This window comes from Neomonachus schauinslandi, chromosome 9, assembly GCF_002201575.2.
Source record: "Neomonachus schauinslandi chromosome 9, ASM220157v2, whole genome shotgun sequence".
In the NCBI taxonomy this organism is placed as follows: domain Eukaryota; kingdom Metazoa; phylum Chordata; class Mammalia; order Carnivora; family Phocidae; genus Neomonachus; species Neomonachus schauinslandi.
In genome coordinates, this window is record NC_058411.1 from 110,873,514 (window position 1) to 110,891,382 (window position 17,869).

The following is a 17,869-nucleotide window of genomic DNA, read 5'->3' on the forward strand; positions in this document are numbered from 1 at the left end:
GGGGGGGGGGGGGGGGGGGGGGGGGGGGTGGGGGGAAGGGGAGAGGAGTAGCCGAACAAGAGACAGGCCAGGAGAAGCATGGGGTTTGGGGTTTCTGACAGAGTGGGGTGACAGAGGGGGCTGGGAGGGGGACACAGTGGCCTCAACCTGGGCATGACTGTTTCCACCCTGACTGGAACAGGCCCATGGTGGCCAAACACCTCCCCATTAGGGGCATGCCCTCTCAGTGGGGATTTTAAGGATTCTCCCTCCTCCCGAAATAGGAAGAGCACAGAGATCCAGGAGGTAGGGGTGGAGGAGGGGAGGAGGAAAGGGCAAGGGTAGGAAGGAGAGAGTCCCACCTTCTCCTAGAATCGCCCTGTGTTGCCCCCACTTTGCAGACCCAGGATGAATCTTACGTCCTCAGCCCTGCCCTGTCCGCCCCAAGAGCAGAAATGATTGTTCTTCCTCTTCTGAGACATGAACACATAGCTGGGCCCGGGGCTGGGGAGTGAGGGGCTCAGGGGCCATTCCTAAAATGGTCTTATGGCTAAATGGATGGGTGGACTAAAGGCCGTTGCCAGGGGGGAAAAGACTGCCAAAAATAACAAGTAAGAAACTACCCTAAAAGGTTAACACTGATCATGGCTACGTGGTGGGATTGCTCCATCACACACATGGCTACGTGATTTTGTTTGCTCCATCACACACCTTTCTAGATTTCCTACACTCTGTTCTACTTTTAAATTCTATATTTTCTTAAAAATGGGCAAATATTTCCTTTATAATCAAAAAACAAAATCTGCCTTTAGCCAATGACCAGTGCCCCGTGCTGGGAAGAGTCCCCTCACTTGAGTCAGGAGAGAGATACACACTGGGTCCTTGGGGCAACTCCTAGGCAGCCAGCATAAACATGCAGAAAGCATGTTAGCATGGCAGGGAGGTCAAGATGAGATTTTTTGGAGGAGGGCGGTGATAAAGGAGGGAGGGATGGCCTCAAATGCTGTCCCATTTGACAGGCAACAGAGACCACGTGCTGGCCCACAACACACACGAGCCTCCTTCCTTGTCTCCCTCCCTCCCAACCGTGAAACCTGGATCTTTACCAATCCCCCCCTGCCCCCTCCCTGTCCAGGCTCCTGCTCAGTATTCTCTGGGGCAGAGCTGCTGCCCAGCCCTACACCCTCCCAGAGAAGCTGCTGGCTGCCTGGGAGCTGGATGGGGTCCTCCCCGCCTGTGCCCTGGGGCTGGCATTGTAGACTCTCCCTCCCCGTCAGGCTGGAACTCCACACAGAGCCAGGCTGGGCCCACAACTCTTGCATCTGAGGGCATAACCCCGCCATCCTCACCGCCCCCCTCTTCTGGCCCAACCTCCCTGACTTGGGGTCTCCCCCCCATAACAGATGAATTGCTCTCTTCCTCCCACCTGCCTCTGGCCACTAGGCTCTATTTTTAACCGACCTCAAACTTTGACTCAGAATCACAGGGCTCCCAGGTAGCTGCTCCCTCGTCTGCCTGGGGCTGCCTCCAGAAGATTCAGAGCCAAGGGCATCTAGTGCTTGGTTTATGGGTGGGTAGTTGGGATTTGGTTGTATTTTTATTTTTTTAAACTATGTGACTTAAGGAAGAAAATTTGGTTTTGGTTTTGAAGACCCAAGAAGACATGTTAAACTTCTGACACTCTGCGAAGTCCGTCCTGGTCCTGGGCTGAGGCCCTAGCATTTCATCATACAATGAGGGCCAGTCTTGGCTATTCCCGGAGCAGAGGTGATCTTTCCATCATATAGCACAGTGCTCTGCACACAAATCACTTGGGGATTTTACCAAGACACAGACAGGGATTTTACTAAGTGTGGCGTGGGGGCTGACATCTGCATTGCAAATAGGCTCCCTAGTGATAGTAAGGCTGCTGGTCCGGGGACCACATGGAGTAGCCAGGCTATAGCAGACAGGTAGGGAGTTTAGGCATTCCAGTGTCTAAACACCTGGCTGTGTGGCCTCGGACAGATCACTTAACCTCTCTGAGCTTGTCTCCTCATGCGCAAAACGAGAACATGAATCCCACCTCACAGGATTCTGGGAGAATTCAATGAGATATTTATAATATGCTACGCAGTGCAAATACTCAGTGTAGGCTGGCTGTTATCATCACCATTTTTATTCTTGTGACCACTCAGATGCAGGTCCTGGCCTGAGGGCTCTGGGGATACCGACACGTGTGGACCGGTCTCACCACAAGGAGCTCTCAGTCTTAGGGACGGACAGACTCACCCCTACAGGGGAGCTGATGATCCAGACCAGTTCCACGGGCAGATGAGCCATAAGCTGGTGGGGGCGGGTAGTAAAGGGATTGTCTGGCTCTGCAGTGTGGGCTGGGGATAGCTGGAGGGGAAATTCAGCCAGGCTTGAGAATGTGGACAGAGAGGAAGAGGGAGCAGCACGGCCTGCTGGGTACGAAAGCCCCAGAGAGGAGGCGGCCCAAGTGTGTCCACGGGTCAGGAAGGTCAGTGTTGCGGTTACGGGAAGGAGGCCCAAGCTACACAGCAGGAGTCCAGCCCAGGGGCCTGAGAGTCTTGGGTTCTAGTTCCCTCTCCATCTCTACCCTGCTGTGTGCCCTGAACAAGTCCCTGCCCTCTCATAATCCTTTTCTCAGTTTCCCCATTGATGAGAGAGGCTGGAGCTGGACGAACTCTACAGACACGCCAATTCCATGAATCTCTGCAGTGCGGAGGCTAAAGAGGCCAGCCAAGGGCAGCTGGCCAGATGGAAAGCTCGCTGAGAGAAGAGCACAAACCGTGGAGAACTCTGGCCCCCCATTCCCCCACCCAATACTGGTCTGAAGAGAAGTCGGGGGCATCCTGAACGCCAGACTGAGTAGTCCGGACTCTTCCGGGGCCCTGGGGAGCCACGAAGGTTGCAGAGGAAGAGAGATCCTCGGGGAAGGGATTGTGACAGCACAACTGAGCACGGACCCGGCCATAAGAACATCAAGATATCAACCCATTGCTTCTCTGAAGGGCCGAGACTTCCTCAGGAGACTTTAAGTCTGTGCACGCACAGATACGTTAATGTAAGAGTGAGTGTGCACACACACGCGCGCGCGCACGCACGCACACAGGCACACATACCCCGACGTGTATAGCAGGGGCCATCTGCTCTATAGCGCCCCGAGATGCCAGGCTGCTGTGTTCCCTCAGGCTAGTGGCCTGAGCCTGTGTAGCTTGGGCCTCCTTCTCTGAGCTTCACCCAGCCCACAAGACTACCTGGGGAGAAAGGGGGAGGCGCCGAGCAGCTGGGGCACTTGCCCGCCCGGCTTTCAGGCAGCAAAGGCTCAAGCACAGCTGCCCGCACTCAGGAGACTGCAACGAAAATAGCATTCGGCTGAGGAGCAGCACGGAGGGAAGCAACCTCAGGGGAACTTAGGTAGGAGAGCTCACCTGCTCCCGAAGGAGGGGGCATCGGGGTAAGGGCAAAACCCGCTGGACTCAGGGCGGAGGTGAAGACGACGCCACTGGAGGGCCGCCCCAGAGAAGCTAGCGAAATATTCACACTGGGAGGGTCTACGTGGCCCCCTTCTTGTTGGGATCAGGGTTCCCTGGAGGGGCCTGGGCTCTTGACACCACAAGCCAGGTGGGACTCTGCTGCCTTCCGTCTAGGAAAACACCATCTGACAAGGATGAGGAGCAAGACCTGTGGTCCCTGGGGTCCTGCCAGCCCTGGAGTTTTATGATTTCTGATTGCTAACACAAGAAAATGACTCCCTGGAGAGAAGCCTATCACAAATGGGCTTGGATGGCAGGCTGGGGAGCGAGCATCTCACCCCCAGGCTCCGGGGAGCCCTGAGGGGCTGAGGCAGACGAGGTGCGGTCAGAAAGCTGCAGACCATTAGCGTGGGGAGGGCCTCAGAGGTGCCCAGCTCACTGGCTTCTCAGGTGACAGAAGCAGAATCAATCTGGGTGCTCCCCCAAATCATACCCGCCCGGGGGGCCACACTGGGAGGCCCAGGCGTCCGTAATCGCAAAAGGCTCCCAGGTGACTCCGCAGCTGGCCAATTCCAGCTTCAGGGTCTTGGGGTCTTGCTAAGACCCAGCCCCTCTCCGGAAGCACTGTCCACTTTCAGATGAGGAAAGCAAGGCACAGGGAGGGGAGGTTTCGTTCCGGTCCTCACAGCTGGATGGGGCAGAGCTGAGCATCCACTGACCTCTCATTCACCACGGGCCCCCTCGGCTCTGTCCGCAGAAGCTGTGGAGCAACACAGCGGGATGATGACTCCTCAGAGCCTCTGGGACAGGATGAACAGCTTGCCGCACTTCCTTCCCCTGCCAATTCCAAAGCCCATGGTGCTGCTGGCCTGCCCCCCAGGACTCCTCCAGGTGCAGCTGTCTAGTATGACCCGTACTCTCCCTGGATCCTCACCTCTGAACTCTTCCGGGGCCAGGTCTGAGCTGTCCCCCAGGAGAGATGGCTGGGAGAAGGGGGTTGGGGTCCTTTGCCCAGCAAACAAAAAAAAGAAAGCCTGATGATCCCACGGGTGCCATGATCTCATGCGGGGGGAGCAGACCAGATACCACACAACAAGCTGGGGAGCCTCTACCCTGTCCCCCGGCACAAAGGGCCAGCAGAGCCTCCGCAGAAAGAGACCCGCGTGTCAGGAATTCCCACTGCCCCAGGAGAACAGGGGCTGCACAACTCCAGGATCATGCCTGAATCGGCCTCTGGGAGGGAGGGAGGGAGGGAGGGAGGGAGGTTCTCATCAACGGAGCTGTCCCTGCCCTGCTGGCTCAATTTGTACTAATGGGGTCAGGATTACTGGTTCAATACCTATTTGGGCAATTAGCTTTGCTCTCTTCTCAGCCTCAGACTGGGCCCTGACCCTGGACACTGAGACAGGAAAGGACTTTGCTGAGGTCATACAGCGGAACAGGAGGAGGGTCAGGAGGACAAACTTGGCGTGGGAGGGGTGGGCAGTTACAAGCTAGGAAAGCTCAGGAGGAGAGAACCCGGGGCTCCAGGGTGGGCTGGCCCCGATGCTGCACAGACGGGCCCCAGCTGCAGCGTCTCCCCTGCTGGACCGTGTTTCTTCTAGAAGGTGCTGATGGCCCTGATGAGGCCTGTGGGTCTTTCCTGTCCCTGCAGAAGGGAAAAGCGCCCTGTATCCTCTGACGGACAATAGGTGGGAGAAGCCGGCTTTGGCGATGAGTGGCTGGGGACTCGCGTTAATCATTGACAGGGGCTGCTCCAGCCTACGAAAGGGAACTGCAGGGTAATTACTTCTGGCCTCCAGGCCACACACTCAGTGACATGAATGCGGCGGCCACACCTGCCTTCTGGGCATAGTACAGCAAGAGAAGGGGGCTGTCTCAGAGGTTGGGCAGCTGGGGCCAGGGCCAGGAGAGCTCCCTGAGCCACAAGGACCCAGGGGGAGAGGCCAGAGAGACACGCACACACATGCAAACATATGCACACATACTCAGCATCAGGGTCAAGACCCAGGGCAGTGGGGAAACAGTCCTCAGGGGAGAAGCACAGAGTTTAATAAGTACGGGTCCAAAGAGGCAGATTTTGAGTAACCTGCCCTTAGTGCCTACCAACACCCACCCCAGCCCCTTAGCTCCATCTCCCAGGAACCTACTTCCAAGAAAGTGTGCAGAATGGTTCTCTCTTTCCTTCAAATCCAGCTCAGATCTGCTTCCTCCGGGAAGCCTTCCCTGACCATCAATCCGTACCGATCTACCCTAAAGAGGAGCTGAAATCCTATTCTCTTCTTTGCTGGGTGGGTAGTGACCCCCATCCTCCATAACGGGTGACAACAGTCTTGGAATGGAGCATCTGATCTCTGAGGGGGCATGACCCACCACCCCCTTAAGCTTGCCCCTCCCCAGGCCCAGAAGACTATTAGCCAGCCCCATGTTATGTATTAATTTCTGAAAGCCTCGTTCACGCAGACATAACACGTCCACCCACACGGATAAATGCTTAGGCAGACACAAAATCATCAGCAGCCAATTATCAAGCCCCCGCAGCTGCCAGGAGCAGACCCGGAGGCCCCGCGGCTGACTCCGCAGTTTGAGGAGCTGGGAGTGCGGTGGGGTGTGGGGAGTCCCTCCATCAAGCCGGCACACATCCCTGCCCAGCCCCAAGCACCGCTGTGCAGGAGCCATGAGCTGGCTGCCTGGCTGGGAAGACAGACACCAGCCCCAAACAACCAGAGAGCAGAGCAGGGCACGGAGCCGTCACGTGGGAGATTTGGTGGCTTCAGCGTCGAAGGCAGTGGAACCGTTGTTTATTTATAATTTGTACTTGCCCTCCCAGAGAGGCCCAGAGGCAGCTGGCTCAGATGCTAAGAGGTGTAGGAGCTCAGGGAGCTTAGAGAAAGGGAGGGCTTCTTACAGGGGAGGGTTCCAGGTGGGGTGGGCTACATGCCCACCTTGCCCCCAAGGCCTGGGGCCTCTGGGAGGCACTGGGGTTGGTTCCCAGGCTTTGTTCAAGGACTCCAGTTCCTTACCCCAGACCAAGGCCTTATCTTGGTCTCAGGTTGAACCCGGATCCTGGCCACAGCGTGGGCCTAGACTGTGGCCTCAGAGAGAGACCTGACCTTGATCACACCCTGAGCCCCGACCCTGGACACACAGTCCTGAACCAGGACTCCACTTCCTCACTTCTCTGAAGGAGGGAATGGATAAACCACGTGACCTCCTATTTCTCTGGTGGAGAGAACATGGATTCCACTGGCTACCTGTCCCCTTTCCCTAGGAACCCTAATCATATCCAGGTGCATCAACCATATCCAGGCATCTGGATATGGTTCCAGAATCCCAGAATCCTCCATGCCAGTCAGGATCCTGATCTGGCATCCCCAGGAGCAGAGCAACCCCAGAGTTGGGGGGGGGGGGGGGGCAGTTAGGGCAAGCATGTCCCAGCCTCCAGACGCTGCATTTTCAGATACGGAAAGACTCTCTTCTCACTGGGTCAGCTTAAACTAAGAAGGGACTCAGAAAATACCTATCACTGCAAAATTCGGGCATGGAGCTGGGGCAACCGGAAAAAGGTCCAGTGGCCGAGCACCTGGGTGGCTCAGTCGGTTAAGCATCTGCCTGCAGCTCAGGTGGTGGAGCCCCATGTCAGGCTCCCTGCTCAGCGAGGAGGGAGCTTCTCCCTCTCCCCCTCCTCATATTCTCTCTCTCATGCTCTCTCAAATACAAAATCTTAAAAAAAAAAAAAAAAAAAAAAGCCAAAATGCTCCAGTGACAAGACCATTCAGGACCTCTGGTTGGGGTCTAGGGATAGACTGTGGAATGTTGAGGTCTTTGCAGCCAGATGTTACATAACCCACTGGGTTCTGATTTCATCTCTGACATGGACTTACTCTGTGACCTTGGGCCAGTGGCTCCCCCTTTCTGGTCCTCTGCTCCCCTTTGATAAAATGAAGGCTTTAGGCCAGAGGTTTGCTAAGGCCGATGAAATCTCCCATGCCGGCTCAGCCCCATCACCCCACAGCCCTCCGCACTGATAATGTGTGGTCAAACATTATCTGCAATGTTTTCATTCTCAGGAGAATGTTTGTAATTTTACTTTTTTTTTTTTTAAAGATTTTATTTATTTATTTGAGACAGAGAGAATGAGAGAGAGAGAGCACATGAGAGGGGGGAGGGTCAGAGGGAGAAGCAGACTCCCTGCCGAGCAGGGAGCCCGATGCGGGACTCGATCCCGGGACTCCAGGATCATGACCTGAGCCGAAGGCAGTCGCTTAACCGACTGAGCCACCCAGGTGCCCTGTAATTTTACTTTTTAAAGCTAACAAAAAAGAAGGAGGAGGAGACAAAAAGGGACAAGAATGTGTTTAGAATCCTCGAGACCAGGTTCTGGTACTTCATCGCTGCATGATTTAGGGCAAATCTTTTTCTTTATCCCATCAGAGACTCAGTTTCTTTATCTGTAAACTGGGGATAACAGAACCTATTGTTCAGGCCACCATGTAGAGTAAATAAAATATGAGATATAAAGCTTCTAGCAGTTTGGTACCTGTTATAGATGGTTCATAAATGGTGGTTACTGACCTGGGAATCCAGTCTAGTCTGGATTCTAATCCTGGCTCTAGTCTCTGCTGGGTTGAATCGAGGGTTGTAAACTCAGAAGCCTTACAAAGGTCATCAGCTCGGGGGCGGGGGGTGGGGGGGGCATGAATGATGTGGCTGGGTATGGGATGTTAGGGACAGTGGGCAACCGGAGAGCAAACGCCAAATGAAACGGGGCAGCCTCTAGTCTTCTCCAGCTACCTGCTATGGTGTGGGAACGTGGGGCCAGAGCTGCCAGAGTTTCCGATTTTTCAGAAGCCCGAAAGCCAAATTTTTATGTCACATCTTTCCATTTTAAAACACTGTCTCAGATTTGTTATGACACACTATACTGCCTAAACAGAACACATCTGGGTGCTGTATTTGGTCCATGGGGTGCTGCTTAGCAACTTCTGATCTAAGTACTGCTGTCTCATCTTGAGCACCGTTGGTGACAGGGAGCACACCCTCGCTCTGTGCTGCTTCCACCCCGATTCTGGGCAGGTGCTGATGATGAAGAGTGTCTTTGAGTGGCCTCCTAGGCTTTGGAATCACCGATTTCCAGGGCCCTGGCAGTGCTTTCTCAGTAAAGCCTGGCTGGCAGAGAACATCCTCTCCAAAGCCAAGACAATGCCCCTGCCCTCCCCACGGCCCGCTCTGGCGGGGAAACGTGGGTTCTTCAATATCCCCTGGGCCCAAGCAGGACCGCCTGGCCGGCCTTAGTAGCCCTTCTATTAATTAGCAACTGGCAGTCACAGCTTTGTAAGAGTCCTTGAGCCAAGGGGTGTATGTGCTGGAGCTGGTTGCCTCCTTGGATATGGGACATGCCCCTCCTCCCCGCCTGGGCCAGCTGGGACTGCACCTTCTACTTTGGGCAAATTCCCCCAGGATGGCCAGTGTTGTGACAAAGGGCCACTCGGGCTGCTATGACACTGTCAGCTCCTTCATCTGTAGGTGGCCTGCTGCCTTCCAGGGTGGGAGGGGCAGAGAGAAGTGACAGGTAAGTCCAGCCCATGGGGGAGGCTGCTAGGCATGGTGTGGGGCAGCGGAGGGGGCACTGAGGTCCAGACAACCACCCCCCCCTCACCCGACAACCTCAAAGCGCCAAAGCAGCTCCTTTTACTGGATGTCTCTTCCTCTTTGCAGGCAGCCACTGTCAGGGCCACTCTCCTGCCCTGACACCTCTGGACTCTCTGGCTGACATCTGTTCCTTCCCAGAAACCCCCCTGCAGCCCAGCGGTCACTGCACTCCCTGACCCTGCCCCTCCAGCCGGGCCCACCGCTCTGGCCCTTTGAATGGGAGAGAAGCCGCCCAAGCAATGGGACCAGACAGTTCGTAAGGGCCCTCCGGCTGTGTGGCCTCCCTCTGCTCACCCCACCCCATCGGCCAGCATCCAGGGCTAGCAGGGTCCAAGCCGCAGTGCAAGAGGGGAGGAAGGCTGTGAATCCAACACCCGCAAGCATTCAGCTGACCTCTGTGGCTAAGGGTTGCTCAACCCGGTTCACAGAAGTCGCCCTGCTGCGCTCAGTGCTAGAGGCCCACAGGAGAAGACAGAGTCTCTGCCCTCAGGGAACTCAGTCAGGGAGCCCAGGCTAAGCAGAGAACATACACATGATCTGAACCCCAGCCCTCCGAGCTCAGCTCTGCGCTGGGCACCAGCAGCATCACCTGGGCCCCTTTCAGAAATGCAGAATCTCAGACCCCGCCCCTAATTCTGACCTGATGAGTCAGAATCTGTAGTTTCACAGGATCCCCAGGTGAGTTGGATGACATGACAATGTGAGAAGCACTGCATTCAAACAAACCCACAGCTCCATCCAAATGCCCTGAGGTGGTCAGGCCGGGGACAGATGGATGATGGTGGGTGGCCGTGTGGCCCGAGAGGGCATCCCAGAAGACCCAGGGGCCCGAAAGCAGGGGGGAGGAGGGCAGATGGACAGGCAGACAGACAGGCAGACAGCCCAGCGCTGTGGGAGGCAGGCCACCTGAGAACCCAAAGCCTCACAGCTCACAGCAGCTAAGGGAACAAACAGGGGCAGGGCTGGGCAGGGGAGCAGCCCCCAGCCTCGTCACGTAGCAGTCACACCACGGGGAACTGAAGCCTTGCCACGGGGAGAACCTGGAGCCCCGGCTCCCCGCCCCGGCCACACAAGGGGCCCAGCCCCGTGGGGCTCCTGCGCACCCCGCATCCCGGGAGCACCTCAGCCCTGAGCCGGGTGCTGGCCTTTGCCCCCAGCCCAGTCTTATCAGGATGAACACGTCCTCATCACTGGAGAATCCTGCTGCCCCCTGTATCAGCTAACAGCACTGCCTGGGCAGCTCACCTTGGAATTCCCCTCTGCACCAAGGCGCCCTTCCCCCTCCCCTGGCGCCGCAAGGCCTGCAGCTCTTTTCAGCCTGGCTTTCTACACTACAACAGATAAAGTGAGCGCCCATATTCCTGAGAGCAGAAGGAGCATTCTCGGGCAATGGCCTCCAGGAAGCCCCCCCCTCGCACCAACCCAGAGCCGGGCTGCTCCCTCCTTCCTCCTCACCACCTCCTATGCAAACAGTCCGGCCCCTGGTTGAAGGGGAGAAGCTGGGTGTGGGACTGAGGAAACAGAAAAGTAGTCCCCAGACTGCCTCCTTCTGCATCTGACTCTGCTCCGTTTTCATGCCCATCCTGCCAGCAAAGGGAGGCCCCGGCCTCAGGTTACAGACGGCCCCAGGGAGCACGAGCTCTAAGAGGCTAGCACCTGCCCCTGCCAGGCCAGGCACTCTCTTCTGGGATGGTCTAGATAGAGTGGGGTTCACAACCTAGATGGTCTTCAACTTAGGGAGTCCACAGACCCCAGAAATTGAGTGTCCTATTGTGTCTGGATATACATGCCTCTTTCTTGATAGACACTCTATAGTTTCCTGCAGGTTCTCACTTAGGTCCCCGACACAGGTTCAGAACCACTGGCCTGAGCCAAGGACAGAGGCCCATGTGGTCCACCCAGGACTACGGGAAGGAGGCAGTGCGAGTGGGGGCGGCGTGGCTCCCAGCAGCATCACTGGTCTCTGACAGTGTGCTGGAGCTGCTTACCTCCACAGGGTGACCACAGGTGTACAGGTCTGACGTGGGCAACAGGATTCCCATTGTCCTAGGTGGGAAAACTGAGGCTTAACCCGAGCAGACAGGGCTGGGCAAGTGATGTGAGGGGGGCAGTGGCAGTGCCAGGGGCCGGGGGCCCGCACCAGAAGCCAGGGTGAGGTCACCCTTGGGACGTATCAGGCCCCTGGTCCAGGTTCCATGATTTCAGAGTCCAGCGGTTTCTGTCCCAAGGAAAAGACCCTTTAGGGCACTTCTTCCCTTCCCTTCTTCACAGCTTCAAAAGGCTCAGGCTAGGAGACGGAAGAACAGAGGGATGAGAAGGACCAAGCTTCTGTCTGCCTCCACTTTCAAGGCCAAGCTAGAGTTTGGGGCACAGGAGTGCCCCATCACTGACATCCCACATGGGGACTTCCCTGCCAGCCCCCACGTCCGCCCACACAGCTCCAAGACACCTGCTCAGACAGACACCTAAGCATACACACATCCAGGCAGAGCCCCTGAGCCTGACACTTGAAAGCCTGACAGGCTGTTGGGAACAAAACCAGGTACATTTCACTCAGGTCCCCGCTCCTTTCCTCTCTCTTTGGAAAAACACTATGTTTTATTTGTTCCGGGTTCCCGCTGCCAAGCCGGGCTCCCAGGACCTGGCTCATGTGGAAGGAAGGACCCATCCAGGACCCAAGAGCCCAACCAGCCTTGGGCAGGAGCCCAGGGACCACTGCCCTGAGGGGCTCTCTGTGTGTCCTGGCCTCTTCCCTTACCAAACCTTAAATATAAATTTTAAAAGGCAACTGGGAAGTGGGAGGGGCGGGCGGGGGGGCAGACAAGCCTGTAGAGCCTGGAGGAGCCATGCGATAGCTGGGGCCATGGTGAGGAGAAGGGCAAGCAGCCCAGAAAAGCCTCTTATTAGCCATGGCCCACGTTCTGCAGGTCCCTCGGAGTGGAGTCCACTCAGCCCTCAGAAAAGGCACCCAACCTTCCCCCCGCAGGAACGGGAGATGCCAGAAGCAGCCCATGACAGTGAGCCCTGAATTCCAAACCGCAAACTCAATCTATCATGGTTTGCTGGTGATTCTTTATTAAACCAATTCTGCTGGATCAATGCTTCCTGCCCGTCAAAATGATGAATAAATCCTCAACTGGCCTAAGCAATGCTTGCAGAAGCTCTTGTGAGGCTGAGCTGGGCAGTGGGGAAGGGCTCCATGCAGAGGCCCATTGACCAGTGGCTGAAACTCAGCTTGGGGTGTTGGTGGGGGTTAGGCCAGTTTGAGTAGTGGGTTTCCTAAGCTGAGAAACTCAGCCAGGCCCTTGCCTCTTTGACCTTGTGCAGATGAGACCAGCTGTTTTGGCCTAGAGGTATGACCACTGCCCCTCCAGACACACACAGATGGTCTTTCTTGGATTTCTTTCCTTACACTCCACCCAGCCCCAGAGATGTGTGCTTCCAGCTACCTGTCTCTGCAGCTTGTGGTACAAACACAGATTCAAAGCCCAGTCTGACCCTTATCCTGTTGCCCATTTATCAATGCTGCTGCATACACCCCTCCTGATCCCCGCCCGCCGCCTCCCCCCCCCAGCCCCCGCCATGTCCCGGGCAGCCTGCAGTTAGTGACAGAGTCTGCAGCAGGGGGACTGCAAACAGACATGCCAAGATGGGCAGAGGAAGATCGGGAAGGCGGGGGGGTTCCCATTTATGCAATCAACCCAGTCCGAACCCTTCACCATCCAGGGTAAGGGGGGGACTGGGAAGGCAAGGCCCAGTTCCCAGAAGGTGCTCAATCCAAGCCTGTTGTCTGTGGAGGCCCGGCACGCTTGGGGTTGGCCCCTCGCACCCCCCACATCCCACGCAATGGGGTTGGCAAGGAGAACCCTGACCAGAGGCTCTCCGACGATGAAGACAGCGGGGAGACGAGCAAGGGAAGGGAGGGCCCCTCAACGCTTTCAAGCGGTGGATACTGGTACAGCCTACCAGCTTCCACCTCCAGGGAGTTCCGAGGGAGGAGGAGAAGCCCAGACACCCAGAGGGTGCAGGAGATACAACTCCTGCCCATTCCTTCCTAGCTCAGGCTGGGAGCCCTAAGTCCGAACACTGACCGGAGGGGAGGAACCTGGTCCTGCGGAGCAGCCACAGTTCCTGATGGGAGGGTCCCACATTTGCTCACACAACTTGAAGACTATGCTTGTCTGTTTAGCCTGGGGCTTCCCACACCCTCTGGAATGGGAACCCTCGATATTAGGGTTACGAAGAGCAGTCCCTCGAAAAAAGGAAAGGTGGGGTGGGGGGGCTCTTGTCACCACTATTTTAAGCCAGCGAGTGTTGCCTGACTGGTCACTCCCAGCACGAGAAATCTCTCTCATTGGATGGAAAATGGCTTTGCTCTCATTACAAACCTAGCTTCCCTGGAGTTTGCAAAGAGGGCTCTGGGTTGGCAAAATGCTCATTTATATTGGCAGGCTAGCAGGGTAGGCAGGGAAAGGAGCTAAATAGGGGGCAGGGCTGAGAGAGAGAGAGAGAGAGAGAATGAATTAGACCCAGCTTTAGAGGGTGAATGTTTTTCAGACCCTCACTTCAGTTCTGTGTATCAGGAAAACTCAGGGGGGTGCTGGGGGGGCCCCAAGACCTTGACTGGGATGGGGGGCATCCCTTATTTCAACTTCAGAGGCAATCACCGATCTCCTGTTTTGCAGATACCCCCACAGGCCCCGAGTGGTATCCTCTCCTCAGTGGCATCTGACTCAGGTGATGGGGGAGGGGGCAGGGTCCCTCTCCCTGACTGGCAGTCACACCATTTGTTTGCGGACCCAGGACTGACCAGGGAGAGTCCTAGTAGCTACTGGAGCTTGGGTCTCTGGGGTGAGAAGGGGCCACTGGATAAGCTTGGGGTCACAGGACAGCCGCTCATCAGTCAGGACACCAGGCATCTTCCCTGACCACTGTGAGCAAGGTCATCCTGTCCTGCCGGTCTGGATGCCAGGTGCCCAGGGTGCCTGCTCCTGGCCCCCCAACTTGCCATGAGGGTCTGGACCCAGGGATAAGGTGGGCATGGAGGGCTTTTATCCTGGACCTCAGTCCTCCGGAGGCCCAGCTCTCCCTCCCCAGCACCAGAAGGAGATGCTAATGCTTGGGGTCAGTGCCCAAGGAGCTGGCACCTCTGCCAAGAGGTCTGTCTCCCTTCATGGCCCTGCTCGTGAGGCGGAATGACCTGGAACTGCCTCTAGGATGGCCACCCTGACTCTGCAGCCTAGCACAGGGAGGTGGGATGTGTGGCTTAAAGTGGCAGAGCCTACTCCTGGCTGCCTGCAGGGCTAGGCCAGGCTCAGAACACCTTTTCAGTCGGCCTCCAATGTGGCCCAGACCCCAAGAGGGCGAGGACTGGAGCCTGCAACACAGAAGAAAGTTCCCAGCGCGGTGCAGGAGGAGGTCTGGGGGTGTCTTGGTGCCTAGAGGCGCCCCACTTCTCTCAGAGCTCCCCGCGCAAGGAAGGAAAGTTAACTCCGGCTGAGAGGCAGGGCTGAGAGAGGAAGCATGCCTGCGACCGCTCAGGGAACGCAGAGGATCGCGTCGGCCTCCCTACCTGAAGTCGCTGTAGGGGTGGATAATCCAAAATCCGGCCGACTTCACCCTCTCCTGCTCGCGCTCCACGGCTTTCTGGCTGCCAAACATCCTCAGGGAGAATTTGTTGACCCCGGGCTGGAGCATTGCTCCGAACTGACGCTGCATGAAGCCGGCCTGGCCCAGGCGCACCTCGGCCTCGGGGAGGATCTGGTCGCCGGCGGCCGCGCCTCCCTCCACTTTGATAGCGGTGTCCACCGAGGGCTGCTCGCAGGAGGCGGAGGCCGGCTGCGGCGGCTGCTGGGGCGGCGGCGGCGAGGCTGCGGGCTGAGCCGAGGCGCCGGGGCGCTCTGGCTCGGCCACCAGGCCCGGGGGCGTCCTGTCCTCGCCGGGGGACGCGTCGCCCTCGGCGATGAGCCGCCGCTCCTCCGCGGAGTCATGCAGGTGCCCGTGACTGCTGCCGCCCCCCGCTCCGGCGCCGCCGCCGCCGCCCCGGCTGCCCAGCGAGGCCAGGCTCCCGCGGAAACGCCTGCAGTCGCCGTTGGTGCTGGACTTGCCCGCGCCGCGGGCCGGCCCCTCGCCGTCCGCCGCCCCGAGGGCCGCGCCCCGGGGGTCCGTGCCGCCCGCGGCCGCCGAGGGTGAGGGCGAGGGCAGCGGCCGCAGCCGGATGCTCCTGCGGCTGGGGTCCTGGCGGCCCCCAGCCCCCTCCTCCTCGGCGTCCTCTTCCTCGTCCATGATCCACGCCTTGGCCCCCACCTGCTGCGGAAGGCTGTAGAGCCGCTTGCGCATGGACGGCGGCAGCTTGTCCATGGCGCCAGGGGCCGGGGCCCGGCCGGGGCAGGGGCGCGGGTGCGGCGCCGCCGACCCGCTCCAGGTCCACCCGCCGGTCACTCCGCCCGCGGGGACGCGTCTTTCGCCGCCGGCTGCGGGCCGCCTCAGGCGCCCATGCTTGGGCAGGCTGGGTGCCGTGGGGAGGCTCCCAGTCCGGCTCCGGGTCCCCAGGCTCGCCGCGCTGCGCCTTCTCCCGGGCCGGGCTGGGCGCGGGGACCCCGTGCTCCCTCCCTTTCTCCCTCCCGCGTTCGGGGGCGCGGCGCGCGGCCCGGCTCCAGGCGCCCCGCCCCCGCGGGGAACAATGGGCGCGGGTAGAAGCGGCGCTGCGGCCGCGGAGCTCGGAGAACCGCTCTGGAGCGCACAGCGCACGACCCGCGCGCCTCCCGGGCGTGCGTCCCGCGGGCCGGCGGGCTGTCAGTCTGTCCCGCCGCCTCGGCTTTGTGGCCAGCCACTCGCGAGCTCGCCTCGCCTCCTCTGGCGGAGACCGGCCGGCCGGTCCCGGGGCTCCCGCCGCAGCCGAGCGGAGCCCAGCGGCCCGCCGGGCTTACATCAGCGGCCGCCTCCCCCGGAGCGCCCTCCAGCAGCGCTCGGCTCCCGCGCCCCGGAATATTCATGAAGCCGCCGCAGCTCGCGGGTTGCCATAGGAGCGGCTCCCGCAGCCGGGCCTGCCTACCTGGGCTTCTTAAAGGAGCAGCCGCGCGCGGGCCGGGGGCCGGGAGGGGGGCGGGGGGCGGGCCCCACGGGGGCGCAGGGTGGACCCTCGCCAGACCTTAGCGGCTGAGGGGAGAGGCGTCCTTAATCCTACACCCTCAAATGCCTTTCCTTGGCCAAGGCTGGGAGCGCGCCCCAAGTCTAGGATTCCAGCTTGGGCTGCGAATTTCCACCCCAAGACTGGGCGGGGGGAAGGGGCGGGGGACGGGGTTTCCCGATCTCTCCTTCTCCGAGCTCTAGGCTCGCCTTTCCGCGGTGGTTTAGCTTCTCAGCCGAGTCTCCGACCCACCTCTAGGGAGGCGGGCGGGTCGTCTGGATGCGGAGCCCCAGGCCTTTCCGCCAGGCGCCTGGAGAGGGGGTTTCCAGGAAATGCGCCGCCTCTGGGCTGCTCCCGGGGTTTTCCTGTGATATGGGCGGGGGGCGAACCCCCGCCGGTCTTTCCCCTGCGGAGCCTCGCAGCAGCCGAGCAAGGAGGGCGTGGGGAAAACTCCGGGAGGCACCGGGCGCGCGGGTGAGACCCAGGCCTTCGAGGTAAGACTTCGAGGAAATGCGCCCACAGCTAACGCGGGGTCCGATCCCCGTGCGCACCTCCCGGGTGGTTCAGATGGGGGTTTCTGAGACCAGCGGGGCTGCAGCGGGGAGCCAATAGGCAGGCTGCTTTGGCGGCCTGGCACCCTGGGGCTAGCTGTGGACCTTCATCCTGGGTTCCCATCCAAATTGTGACACCCCTATGTGGACCAACGCCAGAGGAGTTCCCGCTCCATCCAGGCCCCCTACCCCTAAGCAGCTGTACAATCCCCTCCCCCTTCGAGTCTGCTCCCCACCCCCACCCACAGGCCAGCAGGCCATCCAGCTGTGTGTCCTCTCTCCGTTTACCGTCTCCGGGTTTATGGACAAATCCCGCCAGGTCAGCCAGAGATACCGCTCTCTTCCCCTCCACACCCCAGGACGGCCTGACACCTCCCATCCACACAGGCGGGGCTGCCAGATCCCCTCTCCTTGGCCTGGGGGCCACCAAGATGGCCCAGGGGTTCCTCAGATCCTGTCAGGGCCAACGTCCCAGATTAGCTAAAAAATGGGGCATTAGAGGGAAAGGGTTAGCCAGAGAAGGTTGGAGTTTGGGCTAATGCTGAAGTGGACCCGTCAGCAAAGTCTGACAGGAGGGGGGCAAAAAGGTCCCCTAGCCCTGCCATCTCTCTGAGGAATAGCATGAAGTTTTTCTTCAAAGGATTTTTTACTCTCATTCTTAGCCCACTTGGGACCACCTCCCCCACCCCATTCAGAGCAAAAATTTGGGAAGCAAGATGGGAGGGCGCAGCCTGGCAGGGACTTTTCTGCTCTACCCACTGGACCACAGGACCTCCCATGGGGGGGAGGGAATGACTAGGGTGATGACATCACCGCTAGCTGGCATTTCTACCTTTGAGCAGCTCTGAGCTGACAGTTCTCTGCACAGATGCTGGGAGGCCTAATCCTTGAATGTCCTTGGGTCTCCTTGAGAAGGAGTGTTCTTAACGGGCTGAGAGCCCCGCCTGCCCTGATGTGCCAGCCATAGGGAGAAGACCTCTGTTTAACTCACTTCTTTGGGCTTCTGTATACAGCCAGGAGCTAGTCTGCCCTACCCCAGCTTCAGGAAGTCAGCCCAAACAGGCTTCCCAACGATC

At 58.7% G+C, this 17,869-nt stretch overlaps 1 protein-coding gene across 1 annotated transcript in view; it reads right to left on the reverse strand.

Annotated features, from left to right (window-relative positions):
- HCN4 (hyperpolarization activated cyclic nucleotide gated potassium channel 4) overlaps window positions 1-15,473 on the reverse strand; it is a 41,357-nt gene extending 25,884 nt beyond the window's left edge. The window contains exon 1 of the mRNA XM_021694006.2: window positions 14,686-15,473. Within this exon, the coding sequence (XP_021549681.1) occupies window positions 14,686-15,473 (788 nt within the window). The remainder of the gene's footprint in view (window positions 1-14,685) is intronic.
- Between the last annotated feature and the right edge of the window lie 2,396 nt (window positions 15,474-17,869).